At 40.2% G+C, this 13,482-nt stretch overlaps 1 protein-coding gene across 1 annotated transcript in view; it reads left to right on the top strand.

The window, feature by feature from the left end:
- The first annotated feature begins 250 nt into the window (after nt 1-250).
- GRID1 (glutamate ionotropic receptor delta type subunit 1) overlaps nt 251-13,482 on the top strand; it is a 577,805-nt gene continuing 564,573 nt past the window's right edge. Inside the window, 2 exon segments of the mRNA XM_072424179.1 lie at nt 251-563; nt 4,778-4,933. Of these exon segments, the coding sequence (XP_072280280.1) occupies nt 485-563; nt 4,778-4,933 (235 nt within the window). The 5' untranslated portion in view covers nt 251-484.

Here is a 13,482-nt window from a genome sequence, read left to right as displayed (position 1 = left end):
ATGCAAAGAACTCCTCTCTCTGCTCAGTTGCTAGCCTTGCATGTTCTCCTTTAGCTCTCCCAGATCCACACACACTCACAGCCCTGGCTAGCTTATATACCTAGCAGATCTTTTTTTGCTCCTGTGTAACTGAGCTCCAGTGTTCCCCATCTGAGCTCATCTCTCCATCTCTCAGTGTTTTCACCAAGACTATATTGAGTGGTGAGGCTCTGCAATCACGTGGTAGATGAGAAGAAGGAGGGGGTGCTCCGCAGTTTGCTGTTTGTTGGGTCTCAGACACACATAGAGTGTTGGAGAGAGCTGCAAGTCTATGCTTTTCCCTGTCTAAGACAAAATAAGAGCTATTGTACATATTGAAAAAAATTCAATCTAGCAGGATCTAAGCTGTGATCTCCTCCTTGGTTTACCTGGAGCTCCTATCCATCATTCTTTCCTGGGTACCACCAACAAAATCCGAGCTGATGTGCTGTTTGAGAGGCTGGAAATGGAAGTGTTGATGCTCTGCTTTTTCCTCTGGATATTTCCGTGTTTTTCTGTACGGGCGGACTCCATCATCCACATTGGTAAGAATGGTGATCACTATGGGATAATGGGGGTCACTATGGGATAGTGGGGATCTTCTAGGGTCTGCCACTAACTCTGGGCTGCAGCCACATTTCCTGGGCAAACTTATATATATGGGGCATTCTTATCACTTCCATGAGATGATCAGGGCAAACTTGCTAAGAACTGTGCGCTAGCACCATGGACAGCGCAGCATCTCTATAGGGGCAGGTAAAGGCCAGGGGACAGTATGGGCAGCACTTGTTCCATGTGATTTATTCTTTAATACATATATATATATATATATATATATATATATATATGACTTGCCAGGGACAAAGTCTGGCAGCACTTCCATGCCAGGGTGAAGGAAGAAATAGGAATGTATGGGCAGCTGAATAGATCAGGGGATGAATGGCAGGAAGGACAAGGCTGCATGTGTGCTGCTGGCAATACAAAGCTGAGAGCTAGACACTGGAACTGCAGTGTGATAGCAGAAATTCACAGGACTAATGCAGATTAGAGAAAAAATGCTCAGGCACGTCCAAGATGAGCCCAGATCCAGCAGCTTAGCCCAGACCTAGGCGCCTGGCAGAATGAATGGCACTAGGTAATACTGATGTCACATACAGCAGATGGCATACCTAATCTAGCCACAGAGGAAGCCTTGTGCCCGTGGGAAAGGCTACAGGGGGCTGCTTGGCTGTGTTCTCTATGTGGGTCAGCTTATTGTGGTCTCCTAGTCATAGGACATCAATGCCATGCTTAGTCCTAGCACACAGCATTGGGGATCTATTAAATAGCATGGGAAGAAGTTTAATTGTCGGAAAGATGAATTGAAGCATTTGCATATTTCTTATATATCTATGTATATGGATTTGTTAAGCCAGATCCAGCTGTGGCACATTCTCACTTCTACTGTAACTTTGCCCCAGAAGATGCCACTCTATGCCATGGCAATACTTTGGGTCGGTCACTTTAAAGGAGACTATGTAGGAGATAGTATGTGTACAGATCTTGGTGCTCAGCTTTTAGGAATCTTTTTATGCACTGGGTATCATACATGGTTTAGCTAAAGGTATTGCAGAAAAGCTTTTGGTGGCATATGTTTAAAAACCATACCATGGCTTAATATGGGTTAATGCTCATGCTCATCAGTGATGATCTCAGGCCAAGGAAACATTACTAAAGAGTAGATCCTACCAGCATCTTACAGAGATGTGACCACTGGAATGGTCAGACTTAATTGCACACACATGGTCCCACCATGCATCAGGATTTCCTGAATTTGTAAAGAGATCGCAGGAACAAATACCTGTGAGCATGCTGGTGAGAGGAATGTGTAATGCATCAGATAGCAGGAGCACATCTACAACAGACACAGACACATCTTCCTTCTGATCATACTGCTAGAATAAAGATTGCACAGAGGAATTCTGCAAATGCAATGTTCACATGTTATATGGTGTATTAGGAAAGTTAAGCTATTTTAATGTGGGGGCAGTTGGTCTTGGCCACCTGACCAGGTAATAGGTGGACTTACCTGGTAAGAGGTATCACCTGACCGTTGTGATCAGGTGGTTAAATGTGCCAGATTCCCATTGTAATCTGATCGGTAGGTAAGTGGAAATATTTGCTAACCATGGACAAGCAGATCAGCAGGGATATAATCTCATCAAAGATATTTTATGGCTATATCAAATATATAGTAATGTATCACCTGTTTTCAGGTGATTAGCAGGTGACCTGTAAAACTAACTTACCTTGTCTTACCTCCAGTGCTAAAATCCCATTCTGCTGCCTGGCCTTAACCCATTCTTGCTTGGTTCCCATGTTGAAATCCCACCCCTTAGTTTCTAACTGTAATCCCTTCCTTTCCTTGCCTAAAGCTTGGCCCCCTCCCATCATTGATGCCTCACATTAACTCTTTCCTTTTTTGTGTCTAAGTCTTAACCCCTCCCTCATGCTGCCTAGTTTAAACCTCTTCCTTTTTGGTCTTTAACCCCCTGCCTAGTTCCTAATCTTGAGCAGGAGCTAATTTACCCTTCAACTCCCACCTTCTATATTAACCCTCCAAGTAGCTGCTTGTTGTTAGCCTATGTATAAAACTGCCCTACCTGAAAGGTTATTGTGATCAAAGCATGATGATCAATTGACTCTTAGTGTTAGCTGGCTATGATAATAAAGTGACAAGGAATATATGTTGGCCAGGTGACTAAGGGTATCAGCTGACCATGGTAATCTTGTGACTAGGAGTATTAGTTGAGCCCTCTTATCAGGTGACCAGGGGTATTTGCTAATAGTACCGATTAGGTAGTTAGTGATATCTGCTGGCCATGGTAATTAGGTAACTCAAGTGATCAACAGACTATGGTAACTAGGTGATTTGGTATATTAGCTGGTCTCAGAAATCAGGTGACCAGGGGCATCAGCTGGCTATGGTAATTAGGTGACTAAGGGAATCAGCTGGCTATATTAATCAGGGGACTAGGGACATCAGCTGGCCATAGTAATCAGGTGGCTGAGGGCAACAGTTGGCCATGGTAATCAGATGACTAGGGGAATTAGCTGGCCATGGTAATTGGGTGACCAGGGGCATTACCTGGCCATGGTATTCATGTGACTAGGGGCATTAGCTGGCCATGGTAATCAGGTGACTAGGGGCATTAGCTGGCCATGGTAATTGGGTGACCAGGGGCATAACCCGGCCATGGTAATCAGGTGACTAGGGGCATCAACTGGCCACAGTAATCAGGTATCTGGGGACATCAGCTGGCCATGGTAATCGGGTGACTAGGGACATCAGCTGGCCATGTTAATCATGTGACCAGGGGCATCAGCTGGCCATGTTAATGAGTGACTAGGGGCATCAGCTGACAGTGGTAATCGGGTGACTAGGGGCATCAGCTGACAGTGGTAATCAGGTGACTAGGGACATCAGCTGGCCACAATAATCGGGTGACTAGGGGCTTTAGCTGACCATTGTAAACGGTGGACTGGGGGCATCAGTTGGCCATGATAATCCGGTGACTAGGGGCATCAGCTGACAGTGGTGATCGGGTGACTAGGGGCATCAGCTTGCTATGGTAATCAGGTGACCAGAGGCATCAGCTGGCTATGGTAATCGGGTGACCAGAGGCATCAGCTGACCATGGTAATCGGGTGACTAGGGTCATCAGCTAGCCATTGTAATTGAGTAACTAAGGGCATTATCCCACCATGGTAATTGGGTGACTAAGGGCATCAGCTGACCATGGTAATGGGGTGACTCAGGGCTTTAGCTGACCATTGTAAAGGGTGGACTAGGTGCATCAGCTGGCCATGGTAATCGAGTGACTAGGGTCATCAGCTAGCGATTGTAGTTGAGTAATTAGGGGCATTATCCCACCATGGTAATTGGGTGACTAGGGGCATCAGCTGGCCATGGTAATCGGGTGACTCAGGGCTTTAGCTGATAATTGTAAACGGTGGACTGGGTGCATCAGCTGGCCATGGTAATCGGATGACTAGGGACATCAGCTGACCATGGTAATCGGGTGACTAGGGGCATCAGGTGGCCATGGTAATCGGGTGACTAGGGGCATCAGGTGGTCATGGTAATCGGGTGACTAGGGACATCAGCTGGCCATGGTAATCGGATGACTAGGTCATCAGCTGACCATGGTAATCGGGTGACTAGGGGCATCAGGTGGCCATGGTAATCGGGTGACTAGGGGCATCAGGTGGTCATGGTAATCGGGTGACTAGGGACATCAGCTGGCCATGGTAATCGGATGACTAGGGTCATCAGCTGACTATGGTAATCGGGTGACTAGGGGCATCAGGTGGCCATGGTAATCGGGTGACTAGGGGCATCAGGTGGCCATGGTAATTGGGTGACTGGGGACATCAGCTGACAATGGTAATCGGGTGACTAGGGTCATCAGCTAGCCATTGTAATTGAGTAACTAGGGGCATTATCCCACCATGGTAATCAGGGGCATTAGCTGAACATGGTAAATGAGCGATCAAGGGCAATATCTTAACATGGTAATCGGGTGACTAGGGTCAACAGCTGACCATGGTAATCAGGTGATCAGGGGCATTAGCTGGCCATGGCATTCTGCTGAGTAAAGGTACCAGTTTGTCCTGTTGTAAAGGCCTGAAGTTTCTGAGAATGTGTTGGTTTTAATGTGTCTGCTGTTGGTACATGGTGTTCAGAACTGCCAGGCTCTCACGGCTCTTTCCGCAACAGGTGCAATCTTTGAAGAAAATGCAGTGAAGGACAATGAAGTTTTTCAGCTGGCGGTGTCGGATTTGAATCTCAATGACGATATCTTGCAGAGCGAAAAGATTGGACACACTATAAAGATTATAGAACCGAATAACCCATTTCAAGCTGTTCAGGAAGGTAAGTCAGCCTGCTTAACGTTTTGCAAAATGTGGGGTTAATTTTTGAAACCTAGTTGTAGTCAGGCATGCTGTTTCTATAGTAACAGAGGTTTGTTTTCAGTGTGTAGCCTTTAAAAATGTGGTTGCTATTGGGAACCGTTTTACCATTAATTTTCATAAATCCATCCCCGAGAAGGCCTAGGTGGTTCAGATACCTGCTGTGTCAATTGTAATAGCCCAAGGCCTCCATTCAGCAGTATTGACAGTCGTTTCCTTAGCCACTTGCTGCTTTACTAAACAAAGCCTTTTCTCATTTCACACTTTGAGCGTTGTATATCTGCGTAAAATCCAATTTCCACATTGTTTCGACCAATCAGAAGAGTGCTGTGTGTTTCATAAGTCTCTCCATGGATATACTTTATAGAAGTGACACTACGGATAATCATTTGCATTTGTGTCCTGCTCTGACCATTGTATTTTGCACAGCTGCAAAAAGAAGCTTAACATTCAAGCAGCAGAATGACAGCACGGTTGACAAAGGAGGCATTGTGCTGTATTTCTGCTTCCTTGGAGCTTGCGGAAACTTTTGTTCTGCCTGTAGTGGGCACTGTCTTACCAGAAAAGAGAACTGCGACTTGTGAAATGATGATCCTGCACTCCCCAGCACATCTGATTTATTGGTCTCTGTTCCAACTCCAATCACTAGTTGTCAGATATTTATTGTCATCCTGCAAGGGGTTAAACTGCCTTTGACAACAGGAAAACTGCGCAGCTTGGGTGGCACTTTTAGTTCATCGATGAATTAATGAATTACAGAGACTCTAAAATTGATTGTCGTTTTTTTTTTGGTGTGCTGTTATTGGAAAGTAGGAAATAATAAATCAACAAAAGATCTCGTATTGTTTCACGATGTAGAGATATGTGAAGTAGAGCTTGCCAATCTTTCTCTTTCAAAGGTGGAATATGGATTTGTTCAAGGTCACTTTTTCATACCCTGCATTGAGTATAGCAGTGCCAGGGGCCAGAATCTGGAAGTGGCATCAGATCCTTCAAACTGGAAATTAGTTACAGATCTATAGAATATGGTGATGTCTCTACTTGTGGAGTATTTGCCTTCATTTGTGTTTTGTATTCAGTGGAACATCACATTTGGAAGATATCAAACATAGTTCCAGGACAGTGAAGGCAGGATGGATCCCATAATAAAGCTGGGGGTTAATACAAAGTAGCAGGATCAGACTGACTAACTTTGGCGGATGTTTCAAAAAGATCCAACGTGTATACTTACTATATCTTACTAACAATTACCTTGTTTGCTACAAACTAAAATGTTGCAGATGGCTGTTAGTCTGATCAGCCTTTCTTTACTTGTTCCATGCTAGAACTCTGGAAAGCATACTTAGTTAATAGCTGGCAAAACTTAAACTTTCACCTCCATGGTTCATTAAGAACAGTGTTTTTCTACCATGGTTCCTCCAAAGGTTGCTTGGAGTTCCTTGACAAATTAACAATTTCGGATCATTTATGTGACACCAATGATCTTTTTGGCTATCTGTAAGGGGGACTCTCTTCCCAGCACTAACTCATTCATCCTAATAACAACCAGGCTAATGTAGTGTAAGGTGTACATATAACAGTTACAGCAGAGGTTCCTTAAATCCTGAAAGTTTTTTAGAGGTTCCCCCCATGTGAAAAAGGATGAGAAAGACTGATCAAGATAATGAGCAATAGATTTTGTAGTAATGCACTGTAAGGTAAGGCAATCTATGGTATTATATACACGGTACAAATCCTATTTAGGAAAGGTTTATCTGAAGGTTGCTTCTTGTATTATATAGATAAATACCAAAAAGTTACTTAAAGTTTAGCTAACCACCCAAAAAAGTTATATATTGTACCTTTCTAGTCCTTTTCATTTATATTAGTAACTTTTTCCCCTTATTTTCATACTTTTTGTCCTAGGGTGAAACTCACTTCCCATGTCTTTATGGAGGAGCAACATTGTCTTCTAGGCTGCTTTTCTGATTTGAAACACAAACTCCTCTCCTCATCTTCATTTCATAGGGAAAAGGAGTTATGTAGTTCACAAATGAAACTGATCATAATTATAATTATTTATGATATATCAACAGATATTTTTCTGTAAATTTCTTAGTCTGTGTCAAACATCCGATGCAGCCATCACATCTAATCTGCTGCCATATATTACTCTGCTGTCCTTGAGTTTAGATATATAGTACATTGATGTGTACTATGACTATGCAGTACGGTTTGCAGTCTGTAATCTGAGAAAGTTCCTTTTTTTTGGACACATGCAAGGATCACCTAAGGGTCTTTATTAGCAGATTGCATCATTATTAATCTAAGCAGAGCTATGCAGAGGGTGCTGTAGTCTCAATCTGCCTTAAACTGACTATGTTCTAAACAAAGTTTTTTTTAATCCCTGTTCATCTCATAAATATATTATATTATATTATATTATATTATATATATTCTGGCCTTTATATGAATAGTAACAGTATGCAGGATTTCATCTTACTGCAAGCACAGGGAATTAATTTCTTATACTGATTAAAGTTGATGCATGCTTCTGAAACTAGAAAAGTTGGCATGTTGTTGATGGCTTGTGGTTAATAAGATTGCCAATTTCAGCATTAAAATCTCTTGCTCTTTATTATTGACAGTAAGTACTTGTAATTCTGGGCTATGACTATCATAAACTTGACCAGAGACATTCACAGCAATTCAACACTTTACATGTACCATAGAAGTTTGCCAAAGTATTCACAAAGCTCAATGTCTGGAGTTTATGTATTTAGAGAATCTCAAACATGTAATAGACATGATTAATTTAGTTTTCCATTAGAATTTTCTGCACCTGTATGTTCTATATATCAACATTTAGTAATTATTTGGAATTTACCTATACTGATCATCCATATTAAAATGGGAAGTGATGGATTATTATGGGGCAATTAGAACATTGTCCTAAACAAGCCTGGAGATGTTAAAAAAAATGAGAGATTTTTACTTAAGTTGATGTGAGTTGACTGTACTTGTATAGTACCTCGAAGATATGGAATTTGGTGAAATGATGATTATCAGGCAGGCCATAGTACGTAAGGATGCCAGCTGTACATTATGGGCATCCTTTTGCCTAAAATTTAAGAAGGATGTGATTATATCAGTTCCATGAGTAATGTTACTGGTACAATGCTATTAAAATCTAATCTTTCCATGCAGGAACCTTCTGGCTTGTTGTGTTAACTCAGTCTCATAGTTACAACAAATGAGACAATCAAAATATTGTCTGTCTGTTGTCACTGATTCATGTCCAATTGGAACCAAATGATGAGGGTGGGGAAACAGATGGCATTATCAATCAGTGTGGTTACTGGAACAAGCCTTAACAAGATAATATAATGTCTTTTCTGTATTTAATATTTTAACTTTTAAATTGAATACTGATAGCACTTTTTCAACCAGTTAGCTTATTTATATTTGTAGATTTTTTGTCCTGTAGAACAGCTTTCTCAAACAGGGTTCCTTCAGAGGTTGCTAGGGGTTCCTTGAACAGTGGGTGATTAAATTCCCATTTCATGATGCCTGCATAGATTTAGAGTCAACACCACTTGGTACAACAAGCTGCATGACTCTAATGATGTTTTTTGATGTCTAAACACGTGTTATTCTAGGCACTGTAGGGGGCATTCTTTCCATTGGCCACCGATGTAAAATGTTTTTTTTCCCATTGATCCCAATAAATTGCTTTTAGTAGGGGTTCCCAGAAATGTGATTTTTTTTCAAAGGGATACTCAGGGGTCAAAAGGTTGAGAAAGGCTGATTTAGTGTTTCCATGTGTGCTATGGAGAGTGATAAGCCCTACTGTTGAATAACTTCTGAAATTACCCTATTTGTCACTTTGACAGTCTATCCGTGTAGGGATTTTTGCAGACAATGTGTTATTTATGTTTTAAGATTCATTTTTACTTACATTTAGACAAGTGACACTGGGTACCTGACCAGTGGTCATCCATATGAAAATATAGGATATGAAGGTATATGTCACAGCTGCATAGCTACTTGGTGGTGTCTTATGTCAAATTTGGCCTCTGGAACCATGATATTTTCCTAATCTTATATATAATGACATGGTAACCAAAGATTCCTTGCAGCAAATTATAAGATGGTGCCATTGTAAAGAAATGTTTCCATTACCTTGTTTTGTTATGGCAGTATGGTATGCCCATTATGATGACCACAACAAAGTTGTTACAGCCGTTAAGTATGAGAATTGGTAACGATGTGGTTTTCAGTTTTTCTTCTACTGATTTGTATTTAGCATTTACATACCAATCCATAACATGGCTGATTAGGGTATTAAGGCTCATGCTGATGTTAGTGAAGGTTCTCATCCATCCAGGTCTTGGTAAACCTAAAATTGATACTGTAGTAGGTCATAGGTATAGCTTGACTTGTTCTCTAAGGTTGAAGGTGTTCTCTTCTCATCAAAGTAGCTTCTTCTGTTCTGATGAGTGTCCTGAATTGTGTAGGGTGAATTTCTGACATTTATTAGACTTAAATAATTTTCTTGTATAAGAAGTAAACATATTTAGTGTTACAGAAGAAGATCAACTAAACATGGCCAACTTTTGTAATGTATACAATTGCCATCAGTTCATCCATTCAGAATTCTTGTTGGTCAAGTTTGGTCTCTGTACCTTCTATAGAATATTACACCATCTCATTCTTCCTTTGTATTTGAAGCTCAGATCAGTTTCTTTCATACTGATATATTTAGAAAAAATGCACGGTGGTGACAGGATATTATAGCCCAATTTTTGAAGGTTGTCATGTAAGCAATGGCTAACCCTAGCTACCCCCGCTTATCAGCACTGATGATCCAGAATACTATAATTAGGACTGCAGTGTGATGAAAATGTGTGTCTTCTAAGGGTAAAATACAATAAATGGAATAACAATGTACCCTGGAGTCAAAATCCATCTTTTAACATTCCTGGTGGACGTGACTTTTGTTCTACGGGACAACTGTGCATGTAATTACTAAGCCAATATAACCATTTATTGTATGTAAATATTCAATTTTCTGAGCTATTTTATAGGGCTGCAACCTTTTATTTCAGGACACAGATCAATAATAACAACCAATCAGGTTTCTTCTTTTAACAGCTAAGAATAATCAAGACAATAATTCTGGGCTTTGGGTGGGGTGGTCACCGAAATACTAAAATACTTGCCTCGCCTAAAAGAGTGTATAAAACTCATGTAAACATAAATTTACAAAAAAAGTTCAGTTTAAGTAATGTATTTTTAAATCAACATTTTCCACACATGTATTTAGTTTTACCAGATGATGAAGTTATGCAATCTTCATGATAAGTAGAGTACCTTAAGCATATTGTTACCTTCAGGCAACTGCTATGTTCACATTTACATAATAAACATATGTATGTTATTTAAGGGGAGGGGGAAGACTGTTTTGCTTATAATTACCAAAAAAAAACAAAATATTTGTGTTTAAGAAAAAGCTGTATGTATAAAAAAGCGAACTTGTTACATGATCTAAACTGATAAATAAATGGTCTCCTGTTATCTGTTATGGTTAATGAGAACTTCGGGTGTTGATGGTCAACTAACCTGCTTTGAACATGTAGATGTCATCTAAGTAGGAAGCCATGAATTTGTTAGTTCAAGGGGTGCACACTTCAAAGTTTGAATAAGCAAGTGCAGGGGGTGCACACAAATATTTGTGCAGGGGAAGCACATGGGCACTTGTTGCAGGTATGCATTTACTAAAGCAAGTATGCTTTACTTCTTGTTGCAATGTCTTTATCGCTGGTTTCATTGAATACATCAAGCTTATTGTGTGGCTATCTTTAACTGTTATGTAATTATGAAGAATCATTGTAGTAGCTCAGTAGTCCACTATCTAGTGCAGTTTTGTCAAACTTTTTATTATGGGGAACCCTTAAAATTACTTTTGGATCTCGAAGAACCCCTAGTATAGTTACTGCAGCTATAGTACATTAGCATGGTGGATGGTGGGAAGAATTGCTGGCCATTGAGAAGAATATCAGCCTTACAGGTAGCCAAATAGATCATTGGGGTCATATAAACTGACCTGGGAGGCAAAAACTGCTCATTATTCAAAAAAACCCCTAGCAACCTTTGGGGGAACCTGGTAGCCTTTGGTCTAGTGGCTACCTTACACTCTGAGAGACTATTACCAAAAGGACATAGAGAGCATTTACCTCCTAACGGACATTTTTCCCTTTCTTCACTGTATCTACTACATGCTAAATAAACTTTGGCAGTTTAATACTGAGGGCTATGGCACACTTGTGATCCTTTTGCTGTTGGTATATCATTATTATGAATGTGTCGTGGGATGCTGGCCTTTATCTCCTCCCTTTATAAATTCATAAGGGCGCTTCTAATAATCATGTTGGAGTACATAATTGTACTACATTGGCAGGACATGGAAACTAGTTTAACAGTCCTTAGGGTCCAATGCTTTGTTTTAAATTTAAATGTGATATACACATATTTTTGAACATGTTTTATTAAACAACTAGTAAACGTGTACTGGTAGAAATATTCAGGGTGGCGGTGCTGAAGAGTTATCTGTCTCAAAGTTTTCAGTCCAATTGAAATCACAGAAATATATATTTAGCCAGACTGAATTATTAACTTAACTTTTATACTGTTACCTCTTACCTCCTTCCCTCTGGGATTGTTACCAGTGCATTGCATTAATGTTAAAGTTTTCATGTTGTGCAGTATGTAATGCATGGCAGCACACAACAAATGCATTGGTGCCCTGAGTTGCCACTTTTTCCTAATGGCACCCTTAAAGGCACTGCAGAGCAATGTACACAACTTTTCTGTGCAATATTTTGCATTAGGCTGCCTAATAAAATGAATGAGCTGCCAGACTCAAGGAGCATATGTCTTGAAAAATGCAAAGTATAGCTGAAGTGAGAGCAAAGCCTTTACTCCAATTATACAGCGTGCCAAATTATGATTGTACAGTTCATAGGCACCAGTGCTCTCCATAGTGTAACAGACCTGATCAGACACTCTGCCTTTTTTTATATTTTTAAGACCTCTTCAGGCCTTGGGTGAAAAAAACATGCAGTTAGGTGCTCGGTCCTAGGTGCAAAGTAAACTTCTGGAACGGCAACCCACACCACAGGTTAACACGTTTACACGCGTTTCCCTTAGAGTTCTTCATACAAAGAAGCAAGAGTAATGGCCAAAGTGCATCACAATCCACCACTGTGGGCACAAAATGGTTCACAACCATGGTCGAGGTTGCAGCAGACCACCGCAGTCAACTACAAGTCAGATAGGGGCCAAAGAATTCTTGTGTCACATGTTGTGGTTACTGCCTATCTATGCAAACATAAAGTACTGGAGTGGGAGAAGAGGAATTGCAGCTAATATTTCTTAGGCCAGTTCCCTACTGGACGGTCCAGTCTACACCAAGATTCCATAAATTATATGCATTGCTGGTAAAGCAATGGAAAAATTTTCCTAATAAAGAAAATGTATGTCATTGTAAAATATATATATAAATATATATCAGGTTTTACATATATGTGAGCTTTAAAAGTCATGAGAGCTGTGTACTCAAAAAGCCTCTTCATTCTATACCCACAATGCACACCATTTGCCTTCCCAATGGATAGACTTCTGCAGTTGAGTTTTCGTTCATGCAGAAACATTGGCAATAATTTAAAATAAAAATTAATGACTGCAGTTATGGGAGGAGCTGGATTGCTTATATTGTGTCAGAAGACTAATGAAGATGAAGTAAATGTCTATCTTCAGATCCCATGAGTAATTGCCATCAAATAGGACTTTCACGCTATCCTCTCTGTGACCTTTTTAATATAAAAGACGTTTTAGTGCCTGCAGTAACACTCTCATAATCTCTCACCAGATTTTCTCCACTTTAGCTCGGTAAAAGAAAGCCGTGTAATCCTTAGTTCTAACAGCAAGCATGAAATTGTGATTTTTAAATGATCCCCTTTTGAACAGAAACTAACAAAATAAATATAAACATGATTTGGTTTGGGCTTTGTAATATTGCAGATACTTTAAAGACTCTTTGTAATGATGAAGAATGCATGGACATAGATAGACTGTAATCCAAATCACGTGGATGATTGTGTTGTAGACTGTAAACAAAAACACTCATTTACCTTTCAGCCATTAAAATTTAATTTTATAAGAGAATAAATTAGCTGAGTGGCCGTTCCCATTAGATGGCAGTCGGCAGCAAGAAACTCCTATGCCTGCTGTAATCTTCTTTTTTTATCTAACCCTGTGATGGGCCAATAGACCTTCAAAACAAGGTTCATTCAAAAGGGTGCTGCTCAGTCGTCCCTACCTCATTGAACTGAACAGTGTTGTATGTACAGTCCTCTTTTGTTCATCTATCACAGGAAATGATCCTGAAAGATAATTTCCAATCTTTTGTCTGTAGAGGGCTTTATACGTAAACCACAAACATTGCTAATATAATTGAACAAAGGTACATGT

Source organism: Pyxicephalus adspersus, chromosome 10 (assembly GCF_032062135.1).
Source record: "Pyxicephalus adspersus chromosome 10, UCB_Pads_2.0, whole genome shotgun sequence".
NCBI lineage: Eukaryota > Metazoa > Chordata > Amphibia > Anura > Pyxicephalidae > Pyxicephalus > Pyxicephalus adspersus.
The sequence above is the reverse complement of the archived record's forward strand: the minus strand, read 5'-3'. Positions and strand labels throughout refer to the sequence as shown.